Source organism: Gasterosteus aculeatus, chromosome 5 (assembly GCF_964276395.1).
Source record: "Gasterosteus aculeatus chromosome 5, fGasAcu3.hap1.1, whole genome shotgun sequence".
Classification (NCBI taxonomy): domain Eukaryota; kingdom Metazoa; phylum Chordata; class Actinopteri; order Perciformes; family Gasterosteidae; genus Gasterosteus; species Gasterosteus aculeatus.
Genome location: NC_135692.1, coordinates 6,989,213 through 7,009,500, shown reverse-complemented (window position 1 = coordinate 7,009,500; position 20,288 = coordinate 6,989,213). Strand labels below are relative to the sequence as shown.

The 20,288-nt window shown below is 44.7% G+C and overlaps 4 protein-coding genes across 5 annotated transcripts; all 4 read right to left on the bottom strand.

Moving 5' to 3' along the window:
- Nucleotides 1-3,211: 3,211 nt before the first annotated feature.
- Nucleotides 3,212-3,947, bottom strand: LOC120819024 (transmembrane protein 238-like). The gene has a single exon (XM_078102847.1). It carries the CDS (start codon nt 3,830-3,832, stop codon nt 3,359-3,361), a length of 474 nt encoding a protein of 157 aa, XP_077958973.1. The 5' UTR covers nt 3,833-3,947; the 3' UTR covers nt 3,212-3,358.
- A 925-nt stretch (nt 3,948-4,872) lies between these two features.
- Nucleotides 4,873-8,548, bottom strand: rsl1d1 (ribosomal L1 domain containing 1). Of its 2 annotated transcripts, none has more exons than XM_040175990.2 (9): nt 7,582-8,548; nt 7,178-7,317; nt 6,954-7,092; nt 6,588-6,736; nt 6,213-6,314; nt 5,751-5,844; nt 5,500-5,631; nt 5,262-5,405; nt 4,873-5,137 (listed from the first exon to the last, which is right to left on the bottom strand). In XM_040175990.2, the coding sequence occupies exons 1-9, from the start codon at nt 7,618-7,620 to the stop codon at nt 5,018-5,020; spliced, it is 1,059 nt and encodes a 352-aa protein (XP_040031924.2). In that variant the 5' UTR covers nt 7,621-8,548; the 3' UTR covers nt 4,873-5,017. The 2 variants fall into 2 exon arrangements, with proteins under 2 accessions (XP_040031924.2, XP_077958971.1); XM_078102845.1 differs by having other exon boundaries at nt 5,262-5,396; nt 7,582-7,700.
- On the bottom strand, nt 8,085-14,918 carry gspt1 (G1 to S phase transition 1). Its single transcript, XM_040175983.2, has 14 exons — nt 14,428-14,918; nt 14,074-14,118; nt 12,588-12,869; nt 12,456-12,489; nt 12,117-12,194; nt 11,751-11,931; nt 11,478-11,632; nt 11,139-11,279; nt 10,632-10,725; nt 9,835-9,915; nt 9,491-9,664; nt 9,204-9,293; nt 8,912-9,080; nt 8,085-8,819 (listed from the first exon to the last, which is right to left on the bottom strand). The coding sequence occupies exons 1-14, from the start codon at nt 14,627-14,629 to the stop codon at nt 8,767-8,769; spliced, it is 1,779 nt and encodes a 592-aa protein (XP_040031917.2). The 5' UTR covers nt 14,630-14,918; the 3' UTR covers nt 8,085-8,766.
- Nucleotides 14,919-14,951: 33 nt separating this feature from the next.
- dmc1 (DNA meiotic recombinase 1) lies at nt 14,952-20,224 on the bottom strand. The gene is made up of 13 exons (XM_040175991.2): nt 20,007-20,224; nt 19,748-19,792; nt 19,522-19,668; nt 19,323-19,405; nt 17,633-17,685; nt 17,483-17,524; nt 17,315-17,387; nt 16,936-17,027; nt 16,764-16,837; nt 16,499-16,613; nt 16,219-16,279; nt 15,989-16,105; nt 14,952-15,203 (listed from the first exon to the last, which is right to left on the bottom strand). The coding sequence occupies exons 1-13, from the start codon at nt 20,061-20,063 to the stop codon at nt 15,134-15,136; spliced, it is 1,029 nt and encodes a 342-aa protein (XP_040031925.2). The 5' UTR covers nt 20,064-20,224; the 3' UTR covers nt 14,952-15,133.
- Between the last annotated feature and the right edge of the window lie 64 nt (nt 20,225-20,288).

Sequence of the window (20,288 nt, the reverse complement as noted above, 5' to 3'; positions counted from 1 at the left end):
TTCTTGGTTTCAAAGCAAACACACTGGGGTCAGGGTGCTCTCGCCCCTTTTATTTGTTCTGAGCTCCATCAGCAGACCCCTTTTCGTCTGGTAAGCGTGATGATGTGCCTGACTGTTTAACATTATTATGGGAATGTGGATTCTGGATATTCTGGGTGCTGATCTTTGAGGGGACTTGCTCCGCTCCCGGTCTTTCTTTCTTTTTTGCCTCCAACTAACTGTGCCCTAAACCATGAAGTCTGCTATCAAACACATTATTGGTTATTAATCCCTCCACCGTTATCTGGTCGTGTTTTTTAAATGGAGCTCTCTAAGGTTTCCCGCAGAATCTGATTGGGTTGAAGGGAAGCTGGAGGATTAGACTGGGTGTGTGAAGTGTGTGTGTGTGTGTGTGTGTGTGTGTGTGTGTGTGTGTGTGTGTGTGTGTGTGTGTGTGTGTGTCTCACTTCACTGCATACAGAGGAAAAGCAAAGAGGTTGTTAGTGAGACGTTTTTCTAATGATTCCTCCCGTCTTCTTATCTTCATCTTTTGCAACACATCAGGAAGCATGAACATCAGAGGGGCCTCCATCGCCGTAGATTAGCCAGCTCTTCTACACTTGTGTTATCTGACCTGTGATCTAAACCAGTGATTCTTAACCATAGGGCCGCGGCCCAAACTTGGGCCACCAGCGCCCCCTAGAGGGCCGCAAAAAACTTTCAGTTTTGCATCTGTGGGCCGCAAGGGCCGCGGGACTGCGTGCAGCTTTCGACCATGTGGTGGCGGTAATGCATCACTCGGTTGTTTAAAAAGCGCCAATACACAGAGAAGAAGACTGTCTACTTCGCAGCAAAAATGGATACGTTTTTAAAAAGAAAAAATGAAGACGAACGTCCTGCCGATACCCCCACCCAGAAGACAAAGTTTTTGCGGAAATACAATCTCGACTTCATTAAATACGGTTTCGTAAATGGAGGAACAGAGGCAGTGCCAAAAGCCCAGTGTGTGGAGTGTGGGCTAATGCTGTCCAACGAAGCTATTGTTAATTGTTGTTATTATTTGTGTCATTGTTCATTTGTCACAGATATAAAGATTCTTCTGGTTCTGCCATGCAAAAATGGAGACTGCTGAAGCAATTTTACAATGGCTTTGCAGATTATAAGGCTATAGTTTCATTTGCACTTTAATTTCATTTACAGTTTATTTATATTTATAGATTTATATTATTTGAATGCATTTATTTTATCACCCCCTTTTTATTGATTTCATGATTTATTTATATATATATAATTTATTTTTTATTAATTTAAAGTAAAAACCCTACTATTGGTCTTTTTTTTATTATGATTAAAAAGCCTGAATTGATCCTTGAAATTTTTTCTTATCACAGCTTGATTTGGTCCATGAATTATCAGCCTGTTCGGTGTCTTGATGTATGTGTGCAGGTTTATGTAAACGTTTAATAAAAGTCTTTGTGATGATCCCATTTTATCATGTCATTTTATTTGACAATTTTTTTTGCTTGTTAAACAATAAGTGGATTTGGTTTATTATTGAATACAAATCAAACCGAGAGTGAAGTCAATTAAACCTATACAGTGTTAATATTTAATGGGCCCCGGGCCACTTTGTACTATAAAAATTGGGCCTCAAGGTCGAAAAGGTTAAGAACCCCTGATCTAAACCACACTAACCCAAATGCCCCAAAAACAGGCCTTTGAAGAAGTGAATGCTGACTAAATGTTTTCAATCTGAAAAGAAGTCTCCTCACGCTCAAAGACTGGATTTCGTCGTCACAGGGGGAGCACACACAGCTACGGGTTCTTTTAGTTTGAGTTTATTTATATGGACAAAGAAGTAAACACAATACACATAAGTAAAGGAGTAGAAGTATTGTGAAGTTAAATGAAAAACTAAAAGGATTTCAAATTGATCTGACCAAAAAGAGAAAGAACAAAACACACAAATATACAGAAAAACAGAAATACAATTGTTAGAAAAAACAATGGGACAAATATGCCACAAATTACAAAAGGAGTTTGGCTCTACTAAGCTCATCTGATTGAAGTTGACTTTTGTTTGTTTAAAGATACAACGCACACGTCGAGGATGATATGTTTCAATTATGTCATTTGTGTCCCCTCACAGGGAATTCATTATAGTCCAAGTAGCCATGTTTCAATCTGTTTACTGTCCATCTATGTAGAAACAGCGCCACCAGCCCAATGGCACGTCGCTGTGGCTGAAAAGGGTACTGCACCTGATTGACGGCGTACGCGCGAGCTCAGTGATGAGAATTCCATTCCAGACAACGTGACATTTGAAAAAAACAACAGAACAGAATCTATTGGCTCGTATGACCTGTTAACAAATAAAAACAGGTATACAGTGGTATGATGAGCTCTGTGGCCAGGACACACATCAACTGATACAATTGACTTTTTCTATGAATATGTCTTTCAGACCAGAACTTCAAATAACTTGAAAACTAAAGCAATTTCAAGTCGAAAAGCGGTGTCTGGGACGCTGCCAAGCCGAGGACGGCCGCCGAGACCTCGAAATACCTGAGACCACCGTGACTGTAACAGGTAGCCACATAGAGGCATTAAATACCTGAACTACCATTATTATTATCATACCATTAAATCTCCATTGGGATCACAGGGGTAACTGGTGTCCCTGCGGTTCAGACAGATTAGGGTTCATGGGAAGGGACCACCTGGGGCGAGCAGAGTGAAGTGGAAAGTCTGTACCTACGTGAGCTGATACATGTTGGAGAGTTACCACTCATTTTAGATCTTTTTTTGGTGGGAGGTCATACATAGCACAGAAAAGCAACATTATTTATCAATGATAAATGCATTCGATAAGCATATCCAATATTCAACTGCATTGAAAATAAGCAATCAGCTTGTTAGACTGAAAACCCTCCAGACAGATGGCATTGAAACATGTTACACAAGTTAGATTATAGCTTCAATTATAAAAGGTATTAAAATGAATAAGTAAGAAATGCGTGACTTCTCTTGGCTGCAAAAAAGCAGCTATAAATATCCCAGTCACACAATTAGCCTCATCATAAAAGTCCCTTATTACAGCCTTTATTTTTCTATTAACACTCATATCCCTACTGTGCAATATCTGTGAATCAACACAACATGACTGATGTGGCCATGTGGTTTCTAAATAAAACAATTTGCTGCACTTTGTAATAGTGTGCAAGGTTTACTTCTTATCGGCTGGATAAGAACATGTGGACGTTATCTAGACAACACTCCACGCTGTCAAATCATTATCGGTGCACGTTAGCGGCGCAAACACAGAGACAGAATAAACAAACGTATAGATCCAAGTTCAGTCTGTGGTGAACAGGTCACTTCATATGGCCAATGGCTCTCTCGCGGGTCCTTTAGAAGAGGCGGCCATGGCGGAGTTGTAGATAGTGGAGAGTGACACCTCCATGGCGGGCCTGTTGCTTCCCCCGATGTTCCAGCCGTTCTTCCCGAAAGAGTTCCTGATCCTGCTGGTGAAGCGCTCAGACACGGGTCTCGCCGCCCGGCCCAGTCCGAGCTCCTTCAGCTTGATAATGCCCACGTCGTCCTCCAGCTCCTCCGGGGGCACGTCGATGTTCCCCGAGTACCAGAACACCCACCAGATCAGGCTGAGGAAGATCATGATGGCCCCTGCGTAGATGAACAAATCGTGGATGACCAGCCCTGCAAACACGCCCACCATCATGATGAAGAGGCCGACCACGTCGTGGACCACCGCCATCCAGAAGGAGCACTTGCAGCGGCCGACTCCTCCGTACCGTGTCTCCGTGAATGGCTCGACCTGTACGGAAGTTGACATGGTGCTCCACAGCGGCAAGCTGAGTTAGTCCAAATGTGAAGCGTGATCCTTCTCCACTCAGAGCCGCAGGGGTCAAAGTACAATGTGCGCCAGCTGTTATCAGCGAGATCTTTGTGGGTGTTTTAAAGGGAAACGGTTGCATCATTCCTGACATAAGCCTCCCTCACTGCAGCGTTTCCTCCTCTGCTTCTTTCAGCACGGGGATCCACACCAGCGGCGTCACAACAAACATCTGCCCACCGGCGACGAGTCACACGGCAAGTCTCTCCAGTTGCTTCCACGGTTGCCTTCGCGGAACAATCCTCTGAGAACCTCTGGCACACAAATAATGGGGAGACGAGCCACTGATCTTCTGGTCTCTCGTTCTCCTGCCCAGTAGCCTGTGGAACCGCGTGGTTCTAGGCGGCTCCACCAAATCCACACAACAGAGGGAGGATCCTCAGGGGTCGAGTACAGGCTGCCCCATGGCGAAGTGTCACCTAACCCCTAATTGCTCCCCGGGCAAAAATGTAAAAATCCATGGGTTAAAAATGTAAATCGCTTTGGATAAAAGCGTCAGCAAGATGACCAGTAAAAAAATTTTTTAAAAAAGGATTGGATGGACGGGCAGACTCGGCCCACCTGTCGACAATCTCATTCCCGCTGATTGGCTGACTAAAGACTAAATGCATTACACTTCTTACTACTGATCAACGAGCTGTTCAACAGAGTGCACGACGTGGTGACGGACGTTTTGAGATGTTTTGTCATTTTTAGAGAATTCCTCATAATGGGTCTTTGTTATCTTTATTTTGGGAAATGGATTTGTTTTCCTGAGGAACGTCGGTCAGGTAAAACAACTCTAAATTGAATAAAAGGCCAAGAGGAAATGCAAAAACGGGTAGTATGGTAGAAAAACTTTGTCATGGCAATAGTGTAGTATTTGAATGTCCCATGTAGAAAGAATGAAGCAGTTGATAAATCACCATTTCTGTTACCACTAATCAGTGGCCAAGACGAAGTTAAAATACGTTAAGAGAAGACAACATAGCCATGGACAGTTTTGGATTACAAAGTTTATTATCAGCGTCATCCAAGCAAAAAACAAAACTGACTGAATATAATGATTATTATTCTTCTAACAATCCTGTGTAAAAAGTCCTTTTATAGAGGGCAACGCGCCGAGGTGCTCTATTGAAAATCACTTCACTTTGGGCACTTTTTGCTTTGAAGTCTTGCCAACGCTCTTTTGTTTGGCGCTTTTCTTGCCTTCTTTCTTGCAGCAGTTTTGGGGGCCTTCTCCTGCAGCTTCTCTTTGGATGCATTCTACAAAGAAAGAAAGGCGATGAGGGTCTGCGGTCCCGTTAACTACGTCACAGCACCGTCTCACTCCGTGAAAGTATTTACATTAGCTTATATATTAAGCCCAGCAGCTGTGAGTGGCACTGACCTCCAGTTTAGGCTTTTTGCGAGGTGTTTCTATGGGAACCAGCATAGGGATTTTCTCTTCCTCCTCCTCCTCCTCCTCCTTCACCTCCTTCTCTCCGGTGGGTTCGGCGTCCTTGGCCTTCTTCGCCTGCCTCGCCTGAGCTCTCTGAAATTCACACACAAATTGCACAAGTGAGCTGCGTATTTTACACAGTGTCTCATCGAATGAAGCTCAGACACAAGAATGAACTTGTTCTCACCTCTTTCTGAAGAGTCTTGGCACTAATATCTGCCTCTTCCAGCTCAGTGAGGTGGTTCAGGTTTGAGACGTAGAGCGGCAGACCCACGGAGGATTCATTCTTCAGATGGATGAGCTTCACTACGGGTCCTTTCTGTAGATGATGCATACGGGAGGGAAGCAGGTTTGATGAAATAATACAAGTTGTGGACCATTCGAGCCACACACATTGAACATAAAAACAAAGACAATAAATGTATTTACTCAACCCACCATGTTTAGTTTTGCTGCCACCGTTTGGATCGCAGCCTCGATGTTTTCCGTCAACTGCTCTGTAGTCATGCCGTGGTGTCCGATGCGCGCCATGCTAAGACAAAGGCCATTCGTGTAAGAAAACGCAGACCGACTCTGTGAAACTCTACAGGGAAGCCGTCGACGGAATCGATGCGAGCAGCAGAAATTAAACACCAAATGTTGTGTATCAAAGTCGTAGAGACGGGCTCCACAGGAAGCCGAGGGCCATCTGGTCGGACATTGAATCTCTATGGCACCAGCAAGTGCCCGTGTCAAACACTTCACAGAAAGAACCCGGTTGCTTGGAGGTGCTATTCATTTGAGAACATTATGTGCAACACAACTTGATTTGGTTCGCACAGCATTACTAAGGTAAAATATGCTTCACGGGTCGCTTTATAATTTTATTGGGAAACCAAAAAGCAGAAATGCAAATCTCACCAGCAGCAGCCCCTGTTGCTGACCTTCATGGAGGTGCCCTGGATGACTCGGTGGACGTCTCTAGCCAGATTCTTGCTCTGCAGGTTCACACACAGCGGCTCTCTGGCAATGAAAAAGGGTGTAAGAATCAATTGACTGTCGCTGCAGAACTCATTTTTACAGAGCAGAGATACTTTTTTTTTCCTGATTAAAGAATACCCTTTTTTGCCGTAAGAAGTTGCATTTATTGTTATCAACATAGCTATTGAGCACTTATTGAGTAAATATTTCAAAACTTAATTTCCCCGATACAGGACCTCACGTGTTTTGAGACGGTATAGACCACGTGCAGTAATAAAAAGTTTATATTCTGACGGCGTGAAGAAAGGGTCTCACTTTTTCCTCTGGTAGAAATGTTTTCCGAGGTGGGACGACAGCAGGCGGCGGACGCGTTCGTCAGAAAGGAACATGTTGTAGTTCCCCAACAGACGTCGCTTGGCTTCGTGCGGTTTGTACTCTGTCTTCAGGACCGAGTACGGAATGATCTGCGTCAGGAGAGAAAGACACATCGTGAGCAAGAATCCTGCATCAACAGGAGGTGTGGAAGTACATCAAAATCCTTCTCTGCTGCCAAACACAAGGAGAAAAACAAACATTCTTTGCTATGAAGAAAAGCACGTTTTTTATTTGTACTCGTTTGCATTTATCCCTGCTGGAATCAGCTGTTGTTGCAATAATGATCTCACTGGTGGACAGCATTACCTCTGCGATGTTGTTCACTCCTTTCTCTTGCAGCAGCCTCTTGTAAAACCTCTGCGTCTGATCCGAGGTCATGTGGGGCTCGTCTCTGGTGAAGAGGCAAACCTCGTCTGTGTCGAGCCGCTGGCCATGGGGCAAGGGACTGCGGAAAGAAGGACATTTCAGTACAAATGAATACAGAGCAAAATACGCAACCACCGTAAAGGGCGAGACGGCGGTGGACTCACATGCGGATGGTCTGTGCCTTTTTGGGGATCTTCCAGAGGGTGAAGAGCAGGCTGATGGCGTGAGCCTCGTCCAGGAGCGAGACGTCCGCTTTGGACTTGGATTTCTGGAAGGCCTGCAATGCCTGGACGGCCTTTTTCACCTGGTTGAGACATTTAGAGAACAGACAAGGCTTCACATCACTAATAAAGGAAATTTTCAGGGAGCTCTGTGGATTGAGGCGTGTTATTGTGCCATAATGTGTATTAGCTCCGTTGCTAAAGCAAACACGCTAGCTGATACTAGCTAGCGTGTTTGCTGTAGATTTGTTCAATTGTGACTCATCACACACGTGTGTAGACTTTTATCAACCAACGTGGTTTTTAAGAGTTTAAACGTCATGGGAACAAAGAAGGGATATATTTACCTGTGCCTTGTCGAACGGAATTTCGACTCTGTTAGCCATGCTGTCTGCTTCACGTGTGGATGCGTGGATTCGCGCATGCGCAAACGCTGCCCCTACGTCACAATACAAAAAAACTTTATTTGTACGAGAGTTCAGGACAAACAAGAACCGTTGCCTCGTGACGATCGTTTTTCCCAATTTAAGTTTAAAACAATGGATAAAGGGATTTCAGTCTTAGTATGTAAAGGAGCTGAACGGAATGAAATGTTTTATATGATGCTAAAATATACATCGAATGAACAGCATCTCAAAGCGCTAAAAATAGCAGCTTTTATGTCAGATTTATTAGTTGCAATACATCCAGTCATGGTGATATAAGAACAAAAGGACAATGGAGCTGTACCTTTTTTATAGTAGTATGCTTATATTCAAAAGGTAATGTCAGTATTTGGCATTAATAATGATACAATGGTCATTGATCACCCATGTCGAATGGAAATATTAAAAAGGGAAACAAATACACCTTTATGTTGCAGCTTGATCATTTATTTTCAGTTTAGATTATGTAACAGCTATACGTAACGGTTTGTGCGAGTGTGTTCGTCGTCGACCCGGGAGCAGTATGTGAGCTCAATCCAATTAAACCGTCCCATGCGGAGAGGGGCCAAATTAAAAATTCTGGCAACATTTATAACCAAATAAAATCCCAGTTGGAATATTAATCCCACTCCTAAAACAGGAGAAATCATCTACAAATTGTAATTAGAGGCTATCTATTCTTTTGCAGTGTACGAAATCGTTCGGTAGATTTATTTTTTTTTCTTCCACAGACTCTGCTTCACTGCATCCATCCCCATTCTGAAAACAAATGGCGCGGCCGGCCGACTGTGCGGTTCGCCTTGGGAGCACAGAAAGGGGGGCGGGGGGGCGTGTAGCTACATTAGTGGCATAGCTGAGCTCTCAATATGAGAAAGCTGACACACTGGACTTGGTCTCTAGTTTTATATTGTTCATCATAAAAACTGATTCAGTCTTGTTTTCTTCATTTGACGCAATTTTAATCTCTTTCATTACTCCTCGCTTGTCGTCGCTCTTCTCCTCAGCGTGGTCGGGGTGTAAAGAGAAGAGGGGCTGTTGGGTTCGGCTCTAGCAGCGTCTCCTCTGGCGACACGTGGAAGAACAACATGCATGCTGCCACGGATGCATTTAGTCCTTTTCTGGCACCAGCTTCAGCACTTTGCCGATGGCGATGGTTTTTCCTGCAGGAGAAGATCCACGTGCGTCAGCAAGTTGAACAAAATCTATTCATTTAAGACACTCGAGGTGTCTCACACGCCCACGTCGGCCTCACCTTCGTCTCGCAGCGTGAATCGTCCCATCTGAGGGAAGTCTTTGAAGGTCTCCAGGCAGATGACTCCTGCTGCCCGCAGCCTGGCGATACACACCTGGTCCTGCTTCACAAAGCGCGGTCGTGTTTTGCTTTTCTCCCCCGACTTCTTGTCCACCAGACAGATTAAGGCCTGCGGTCGGGGGTTTAGAGAAAGTCAAGTCCATTGAGGCGATCAGTAGCTACTGACTGAGCAAATAAACAAGATCCCAAACAAGACATAATGAAACAATGTCAATTAGGTATAATAACTTACTGAGATTTGCACTTCTTCAATGCAGGTGTGGATATGAAGGACTGCATTGTAACCAGGGCAAATGATTGATTTGTGCTCGATTATAACGATCTGAAATGAAAAAGGAGGAAAGGTTCAAATCAATCAGTTTGTATTACTTGCATATATACAGGATATAGCAGCTCACACATTAGTTCTTAGTGTATACCCGGGCTAAACAAACAATCATCTTAACTAATCCAATTGATCAGAATGGACGGCGGTGGAGAGCGTGACTGAAGGTCAGACGTGCGATGAGGACGGCGTACCTGCGCGTCGAAGGTGCGCCCGGAGTGGCACAGGTTGTCGGGGCTGCACAGGATGAAGCCCGGGAGGATTTCTTCCTCCTCGATGCCCTTCAGCCTCAGCTTGAGGTTCTCCCCGGGACACGCGTCGTCAGTCTCCACGTCGTCGCTCAGCAGGCTCAGAACCTCCACCGTGTGCTGCAACGCAGTCATTTTAATAATTCTATTTCAGATCCACAGACTAATGCACATAAACAGGAAATGTGGCTGGAGTTCCAACTGAAACTACATCCTTTTTGGTTACAGGATCAGTCTAATGAAATCAATGAGGCGTTATTTCTATTGGTCCTTAGTGTGAGAGCTCTCACCCTGTTGGGCATCATGACCAGCTGCTGGGCTTTACTGATGCATCCAGACTCCAGCTTGCCCAGAATAACTGTGCCCATGTCCTGCAGGGACACAAACCGGTGTTAAGGAGAAGAATCGGGACATTCCAGCGTTCCCCATCAGCCACGTTATTCATCACGGACCACAATGTCTGTAGTGGAGTAGAACATCGGTGGAAACCTGATGCACTCTGGGAAATACAGCAGTGTGTGTTCTGTTATTTTAAGGCTGAGGATTATGGTCGACCTTCAGTATGAGGGCTACTGCTCACTTTTGCTTTTTTGTAGGATTGTCTATGTCAAATAAAATAATAAGGGGTAATAGTTGTTTCATCCACACGTGGATGTGCAGAAAGATCGCTGTATGCAAGTCTAAGCTTTACCTTACAGAGCCAGAATCTACTTACACAGAAGATTTGATACAACATAAAAGGACTGGAGGATAACGAGAAGAGATGATGCGCAGAAAAGGGAAAGATGATTAATGCAGGGAGAACTGAGCTCAAGAATAAATCCACCAACACATACAGAATATGTTTAACCGCTTCCAACATCCCAGAGGTTGCAGTGTGTGTGTGTGTGTGTGTGTGTCAAGTGTGCTTTTGGAATATTGAGCTAAAGGAAGGAGAATGACAAACTGGAGAAGGAACATAAACAGATTTAAGGCCAAAAAGAAGGAAAAAGCAAAAGGAATTTGACGCCCACACAGTGCAGCGAAGAAGACAGAAGGATTTTGCTTTTCTTTGCTGAGAAACAACAAACGGCCTCCAGCTGCTCACCTTGTACTTGTCTACAATCGGTAGTCTGACTGGTCCGTCGTTGGATCGGGTGAAGTTTGGCAAACTGTCCAGATGTGAAATAAATGGCAAACCCCTGGCAAAGAAGACGAGTCATCAGTCAGATATAAAATCCACTTTTCAGTTCCATAGTCAGAGATGTCACACGTGCCGCTGTGGCGTCTGACCGCCGCCGACTACGTGGTTTGTGGAAGCCTGCAGTTCATTTTACATGCAGTCTGGCAGATTTAGAAATCTAAATGGATCAAACCACAGTCAGAAGTAGAAGGACATATTGCCGTCAGCCAGCACAAACAACATTTAAAAAATTCCCACAAGCAGATGTATCGACCAAAACCTCACATAATAATACAGCATGATCCTTTTCTGTCTAATATTTTATTCATGAAACACGTTCAAATTCTGTTATTAGCAAATCAAATTAAAAATCTAGATATATTTTGTTGATACAAAATGGAATCAGCTTTTCCATCCGCGGAGTCCACTTACGTGTACCAAGGGCACTCGGGTACGGGGTCCTTGAGGTTGGAACCTGTGAGTCCGGAGCAAGGCATAAAGTGGATGTCCTTCTTCGGGTTGAAGCCCACCTTCTTCAGAAAGGGAACCAGCTTCTCCTTACACTCCTCGTACCTGCAGAAGTCACGAAGAAATGTTGTCACTCACTATAAATAGGAAATGGATAACAAATGCAAACAGCTTTTTCAAATAATGAGCCAGACATTTTATGGGCGGTATAAAACAAAACATCGGAATCAAAGACAAAGCCAATATGAAATATATATATATATTCCAATTGATTATTTTTTTCCCCCATAAGCCGTAGTTCACCTCTCCAGGCTCCAGTGGACAGTGGGGTCGTCCATCTTGTTGACCAGGACAATGAGATGCTTGACTCCTGCCGTTTTAGCCAGCATGGCATGTTCCCGCGTCTGCCCCCCCTTCTCAAAGCCGGTCTCAAACTCACCCTTCCTTGCAGAAATCACCTGATTCAAACCAATAAGGGAGGCATTTAAAGAACCTATTTATAGAATGCATAACACAGACGGACAGCGGAATACATTTGAGACGTTTCCACTTGTTTTATGTCCCTGTCCACCTCACCAGGACGGCCAGGTCGGCTTGTGACGCTCCACCGATCATGTTTGGGACAAAGCTCTTGTGTCCGGGGGCGTCCAAGATGGTGAAATGCTTTTTCTCGGTCTCAAAGTAAGCTCTCCCGACCTCGACCGTCTTCCCTTTGTCTCTCTCCTCCTGGTTTGTGTCCAACGCCCACGACAAGTACCTGAAACAAGCATGTCCACTCATTATTATTTACATGAGTCCACCAAACAATTGAAACACATCCAACTATGTGGCGATTACAACAACCTTCCTCATTAAAATAATTTAAGAGGCTCACTGGAATCACTGCAAGTCCAAAAACAATGTGCCGTTTTTTTAGACACAAGAACATAAGGACTTCCTCACCATGTCTCCCTGTTCTTTTCTTTCGCTTCCCTTTCATATTTTTCCAGGGTTCGCTTTTCCACCATTCCAGTCAGGTACCTAGAGAGCGGAAAACAAAGGAATGGACGGAGAATTATTCATTGCGTCTTCGGCATTACGGAGACAGGAGGTGAAACTGGGGCTTAAACTGGGAAAGACTGTTGTACAAGGGGCCACTTGTTGCAGCTTTGCTGACGGCCGCAGTGGCACAAATCTAACATGGATTGCTTTTTAGTTAATGGGATACGACTGGTAAGATGGCATTATGTTGTTGTTCCACCCAGTGATCAGCACGCAGAACACAAAAGATGAATCACTCACATGATCTGTCCTCCGATGGTGGATTTACCGGCATCTATCAGACATAAACACATAAATGTCAGAAGGCGAATAGAAGTTTCCACAAAGCTACGTGCGCGCGCACACACACACACACACACAAACGAGACGCACCCACGTGACCAATGAAGACCACGTTCACGTGTTCTTTCTTTGGGGCGTCGGGCGGAGGCGGCGCCACTTTGTGCACGGGTACCTCCTCCTCTTCCTCCTCCATCATCATCATCTCCTCGTCCTCGCTCCCCGCGGTGCCGTCTTGACAGGCTCCTCCTGAAGCCAGGTCTTCCTGCCCTCCTCCTCCTCCTCCATGTTCTCCTCCTCCCGGCTCCTCCTTCTGCTCCCACGTCTCTTCCTCTGTGGTCATGTCGGCCTCTGTGCCTCCGTTCTCCACTGGAGCTGGAACCATAAACATTTACCACACCGGTTATTTCAGGTGTGGATGAGGAAGGACCCCCGCAGGTAGAACTAGATGAGGTCACGCACTTTGGTCACTGGAGTGAGAGGCTGCAGTCTGGACACGAGCAAATTCTGCCAGGTTCATGCGGATACCAAACTGGATGAAACATTGAATGTGTAAAAAGGAATCCTTCTGCCCAGAGTCTGGTCATCTGATTTCCAACAGCATGATCATTCATGGTGGCAGTACGCTTCGTGTGTGTTATAGTTGGGTGCTGTAGAGTTGTTAGTTTCCACGTCCAATCCATACAGGTCAAATAAGTAAATAAATGCTTCTGCTGTCACGAGAGCTTCCCAACCACAGGCTCAACTGTTGGTTTCGTTCCAACGTGCATCTTTTTGGTTACTCTGATCTTAAGAACTCCGGGCCTTGAGAACTCCACGTGTGGTGTAAAGACCTCTGGGACACGCTCCTAAAACATGTTTCCCCTCGCAGATCATCTAAAGAGCTGCAGTTAATCATTCCTCAGTCCCGCCCACTTGTTAGGAGGCACAAACAAGAACAACTAGAGGAAGAAATTAAACCAACGATGGCGAGCGGAGATCTGCTGAGCCCTGCAGGTGAGGCTTCATCCCACGGCAACAAATAAGCCCCCTGTTTGAGTAACTATGAAAGCCCAGCAATCATTCACCGCCCCAACATTTATAATCAGCCAGTGAGACAACTCAGGAGGCCATCCGAAGCCCCAACTTGCCAACAGTCATCAGGCGGTAAATATAATGGTTTCCTTCTGATTCAACGAGGTATTTGAACCATCATGGCTGTGAATGTAGGACATGTGAAAGGGAAAAGGTTTCTCCTCTTCACACACCACACCCTGCAGGTCAATCACCTCACGGGAGGCAAATTAAAACTAGGCAATGTGTTGACAAACTGGTGCAGCGCCTCACAGCCACAAGGTGCCAAGGGGGGGGGGGGTCTATTTAGGGCACGGACCGGTGGGGTTGCATCATGTTAGACGTTGGGCCCGTGCACGTGTGTTTACCTCCAACAGCCATCCCAATACGGCTCAGTGAAATGAACCTACAAGGCTGTGGTCTCAAATCAGGTCAAATGTACGCGCGTGAGCCCCTAAACACACCTGTCCCGTGGTTACACAACCTGAGCAGTAACTTGAGAGCACAGTGAGCGGGTCACGCTTACCGGCTGTTTCTGCCACCTCCATGCTGGCGACTGGATCAGGGGCACCTTTGAGGGGAGAAAGCGAAGCATGTCAGAAACTTCTCAAATATTCATTTGGCACGTTTCACGTCTGACGTCTCACGGCGGCTTGGCTGGGTAATATATATATATATATATATATATATTTTTTTTAAACATCTGTTGCGCACAATAACACAGGCGACTGACGCTCACGCCAACTTGTTTAACGTCAGCTAAGACGAGAAGCGATAAGCATCGCGGCGGGCCGCGGGGAGGAAGGCTAACGCAACGTAGCCGGATTAGCAAGCGAGCTAAGCTAAACTAAGCTAACGTCCAGCGCGCCCGGCCACCCACCGTCCGCAGCCGGCGTGTCCGCGGCGCCGGCCTGGAACGCGGTCGGCACGAACACCGCGGCGTTGACGTTGGGGACAAACGGCTTGGCGTTGACGTTGAGGGCGGCGAAGGAGGCCGGGAGCTCCGCGGCGGCGGCGGCGGCCGGGGCCTCGGCGTCCTCCTCCTGCTCCCACGAATCCGGGGCCGAGTCTCGCGGGTCCATCGCTGCTTTTCGCCGGAGTTGTCAGGCTTCCCGCTACCGGGGAGGCGCGCTATTCGCGGTGGTTCCCTTAAAACGCGTGTAGTTGCGGGTTTGTTCTAGACTCTCGGCAGCACGTTTGGTGAAGTTCCCATTGCTTCCGCGAGCATATGGATCCCGTAGCCGACGAGAAGTGGCGCACAGCGGCTGCACGTCCCGCAAACACCGCGAGAGGCCAGCAGCGGACTTCTGCCTGCTGGACCGTCGCGTCACCTTTAACTTCACGCGCATCTCTGCAGTGACTCGAGCCATTTAGGAACCGAAAAGTGACATTAAAAAAGTGCACAACGGAGTCTCGTCTTTTTTGTGTTTTTATTCTAACTGGAAAAACACTACAACGCATAGAATAAACACATCAGAAGTATCATGAAGAAGTTGATATATTATATAATACTTATGAAACTCAATAAATAAATCCATTTAAGTAACGGGGGACAGCGTAACACGTGCCTCTCTTCCTCTTGTCCTTCACTCTTTGGCATCAGTAACTCCTCCAGCAGAGATGGCAAACGTGGCCTCATTCTCCGGCATATCGGGACTAGAGGACATCAAAGAGGAATAAATGAGACCAAAAGTGAGTCACAGATATATTTTTTATATCTTTCATGTTGTGAGGTCATTTCTAAGGCCAGCTAAAACATACCGTAACAAATTCAGTCCAAGCATTCATTTTTTGCACGCCAACACGCTAGACACATTTTCATATTAGGGGTATGCTGGTGAGCACGAACAAAGAAAGGTTCATCTTGAAAATAGAGTGTTTAATACTGACGTGAAGTCAGCACTCTATTTGGTGGGATATTACTTTAGGACGCACAAAGCAAATTGTTAAAAGAAACCCAAAGCTTTTTCGTGCCGTTGCGCTTTATTAGATATGCATTAGTTGTCATTTATCAGGAAGCGGAAAATCCCCTTTGTCATCTGACAACATAATATGGGGAAGTGAAGCTTCTGTAATTTGCAGTAGAAATTCTCAAGTATTTCATGAAATTGTTATGGGCGAAAACATTTTACAGATTGTGGATTTTCTTGCAAACATGTTAAAGGAGCCGTTTTCCTTTCATGGGATTTACATATTAACGTGTGTATGTTTTAAGATCTATGCCTTTACTTCAAAAGCTCTTAAAAGTGAATAACTTGCGAGTCATTAGCTGGTAGTTGTGGTGTTTGCACACGTGCTGCCATTTCCTTTCTGCAGGGCACTTTTCTCCCATGCAAGACAATAGAGTCTGCATAAGCTGTCACACAACAACACGCTGTGCATCACGTGACTGACGCCATCAAACCAATCATGCACTGCCCGTGTTTATTGTGTTTAACTACCTGTCGAATATTTTGGCAATTCTCATCTCCCCACGCCCTTTCCTCAAGCTGATCCGTGTGGTGGAGGCGTGGGCCAGGATGTGCCCACCAATTGGCTTCTTAGGATCAGCTTGAAACCTAAAATGAAGACAGAAAGAAAGGGCACGTCATCAAAGCTGCAAACGATGACAGACATTTTTACACAAATTTTAAACACAAAGCAGGTCCTATTTATTGAGAAGGACTCTTACGTCATTCCCGCACCGGGATCAGCAGTCATTTGGTTGGTGATGAACACTGCCACGTTGTATTCTAAGGAAGTGCAAAATGAAAACCAAACGTGGGCCAAATCCTACAACATGTGTCTATTTGCAACTTAAATACTTTTTACTTCATGCTCATTTGAAACCACCATTATTAGTTGACAAATAGGAATATTACATTTGGCACATATTCCCTGTGCACGCCAGTTAACATTATTGGCTGATGGGATTTTACATATTGGCCCCTCTGCACACTCCTGGTTCAGACCTTCGGAGATCTTCTGCAGCCTGGAGAGCATCTGGGCCAGTTTCTGCTGGCGCTCAGCCAGCTCTCCTCGACCAGAAAAGTCTACTCTGAACAGAGCCATGATGGAGTCGATGATCTGAATCGGGAGAACAGGGAGGAGCACAGTTCCGGAATTCAGACACCGTCAAGGCGAATGACTAAAAACAGGGTGGGTGGGGGGGTAACAACCTAAATAACACAACGAATATGTGAGGAAGTTACTTCTGTTGTTCATTCCGATACTCACCAAAAGTTTGAACACGCCTCCTTCCTCGTGGAACTTGGCAGCTACAAAATCCAACAGCTCCATCTGGTGTTCGCCTGAGATGAGGCAAAGACACACCAGTTGAAATGCCAACGCTCACCATCATTGTTTCAGAGTCCTCCGGTCTAAATAAAGTGCGTGTGTGTGTCCGTACTAGTGTATGCCCGGGCGTACAGCACGTTGTCCAGCACGGCCCCGTGGTCCACGTTAAAGCGGTCAGCGATGTCTCTCAATCTGTCCGGACGACTTGCACGAAGGTGCTCGTCAAGGATCAAGTGAAACAACGAGAAAACATACGGATGCACACATTGTACAGTCACATGAGGACAACCACTGGATGATCCCTCACAAACATGTTTTCTACATCAGCACGAGGTAGGATGATATGTATGGGGCCATGCAGGACTATCTATAGCCATGTCTTTTCCCGGCACGGACAGCAAACACCTGATACTTGAGTTGAGAGAGAAGCTCGATTGAAAAGTCAAACCTCCCCGTCAAATGTTGCATGTTTGTTTCCCGTCGGCGGATACAAGGTGTTCTCTGTGTCAATGAAGACGATTTTCCCTCCTGAGTAGCCGTCCTCGCCTGGCAGCTGAGCAGTGACTGTACGAAACAACATCTGTTTTGTTTGCTGTAACAGTGAATACATTTAATTTATTCCTTTGAGGCAGCCATTCATAAAAAGTGGACTTACTCACCACAGAATGTGTGAGACAGCTGGGTTTTCCCTGTGCGGAACTCTGTGGGATGAAAAAGTGTTATAAATATTTTGGAGCCGGTGCTGAAAACCAGAGTGATATTGAAGACACTATAAACATATATTTGGCTATTGGAAGACATCTACTCACCTCCAAAGGCCTCGGTGATGGCCATACTCTCTATGCCTCCACCTAAAAGTTTACTGTAGAGATGAAAGTTACATCTCTGCTAACCATCGGTTATATTGTTCATGTTCATTTTCACAATCAAAATTTTCATTCACACAGCCACAGAATCTGCTAGTAAAAACACTTTACCATACCAGCCAAATAATAATACATAATTTTTAAGTATTAGTGTGCCTGATGAAGTTTAGTGAAAATGACTCCTGGTGCTAAAACAAATTAACCATTAGTAATATGATCATAACAGAGAAAAATGAAGCTTCCACTGTTTACTTGAAAAGTGTAACAATTTTACAAAAATTAAGCCTTTAAGACCATGAGGAGCAAGATTTAAGCTACACTATTATATCAGAACCACTTGTGTCCAGGATAATTGAATTAAATCACTAGAACTCCCATGTATATGAAATTGCAAATGCACAAATTGCAAAAAAATAAATAATACTGTCTGTCCAGTAGTCAAAATGATAAGAGTATGTTATAGTGTTGCCCGGTGTACCGGTACTAGAAAGGTACCGAGGTACCCTTACATTGAAAACAATACGGTATGGAATTTTTTTAGTACCGGTACTTTAAAAAAAGCCCACAATGAGGGATCACTGTTGTCAGGCTGCCTGCACGCAGTGACTGTGAGGGCTGACAGGCAGCCGTCACTCACAGCGAGTTATCAGGGGAGACGTGGCCTCCTGTAGCAGACTGCTCACCCATATGCACCCTGACACGAGTAGCCTTAGCCTAGCTTAGCTCGGGTGACCAGACGTCCTCTTTTACCCGGACGCATTTTTCAGGTCTCGAAAAGAGGAAATGTCTGGGTAAAAGAAGACGTCTGCTTTGTCTTGTGTTGCACTTGCTTGACGTTCGACTGTGTTTGGAAAATTGTTGACTTGCTAGTTTGTCATAAACAATGTTAGCAAGCTTGTTAAAACACGCTCGGACATTGATGCTAGTATTACATGCTCTCACGTCGGCTTCTTTGTAATGTTATTGTGATGCTTTTCACAAAACCTTGCAGTGAGATGTTGTCGGGGTTGAACGCTGCAGCCGACGGGGGTGCGCGTGTCACACGGGGAAACCGTGAGAGTTGGCAGCTTTGTTGGCTAGCTTGACAACAACTTTCAGTCAAACATCAAGCAAGTGCAATACAAGACAAAGCAAGACAGCAAATAAGTTGCTGAATAGTCCAGCAGAAATATATACATGCAAAAACAATCTACAATTTCACTCTTGTGGGGCTTTATGATCATGAGGTCAGAATGTACACACAATTGTACCAAATAATACACACTCGATGCAATAGGCTACATGCTGGTGGAGCCTGAGGGTGGATCTTCACCGAATTCTTTTTATTTTTAGTTAAGGAAAATAATTATTCCATGAATTAAGATAAAATATGAATGTGAGAATATCAAACTCACAAACAAGTAAATGAAGCATTGTTTATCGATTTAGCTGGGCAGAAACAATCTGGTAAAAATGGGAACCTTACAGATGTTTTTATTTATTACTATCATAGATAAATATTCCAGTATCCTATTTGTGGTATCGTATCATAAGTATCGGGTTCCGTAATATTTTGGCAGGTATCGTATCAAAGTCATCATTTTGGTATGGTGACAAAACTAGTCTGTTATCAACATTCAGAGTAAATCTTAACTCAAACTCCTGGCTCCCGGTTGTGATGCGGAACACCTGCTTCCTCCTGGCGCTGTACTCAAAGGCGGTCTGGAAACCAACATTCTACAATGTAAAGAAAATTACTTAAAAAAAATTATACTGGTGTAATTCAGTCTCAAAGCCTCCAAAATTAAATATTATAAACAATATTGAATGAACTAAAGAAAATCCCATTGTACCAGCATTTTCCCGGCAGCCTCCTTGATCTTTTCCACTTTGGCCTCTGAGAGGCCCTTGATGTTGCACAAAGCCTTTCGAGTAGTCATCTGGATCCCCTTTACAGTGCAGATACCCACTAACTTCATCTTTTTGATGTCTGCCACATTCTGGGGTCACAGGTTGGAAGGACAGCGAGATATTAACATAAACAACTGATCTGACTAAGTCCCCCCTGCTTTTACTCACAATGCCATGTTTCTGTAGGAGGTCGATGTCTTGGAAGAAGATTTCCTGTTAAGTGGGGACAAAACTAACGTTACATGAGGTTATTTGCTGATTAACGTAAGTACATTGAGTGGATTAACATTAAAACATGTGTAGCATAACTTACGTATAGGTTGTCACTGTGTTTCTAGTTAGTATTCAATTCTGAAGGCTCATGTATTAAGCTAACATTAGCGAAAATAAATTAAAATGCTATGCTAACACATTAACGTTGCCTTACCTCGTCATCCTGAAAACTAGCATCCTCTTCAACAACCTGATCCTCGGCAGATTTCATGTTCAATGTAGTAATGGTTTATCGTTGATGTTCAAATTAATTTTTGCTGATTCAGTTTCAGTCAATCAATCAGCATCTCAACCAAGTACAAGTTTTAGCTAACGTTGGTGAAAAGGAAAAGTGCTCTTTGGCTCGTGAGGACTAATGGCGGGAAGGTTACAGTTTGTTGGGTTCAGGTGCAGTCGGAAAATATACATGTATCACTTAAACCAAGATAAACTCTGG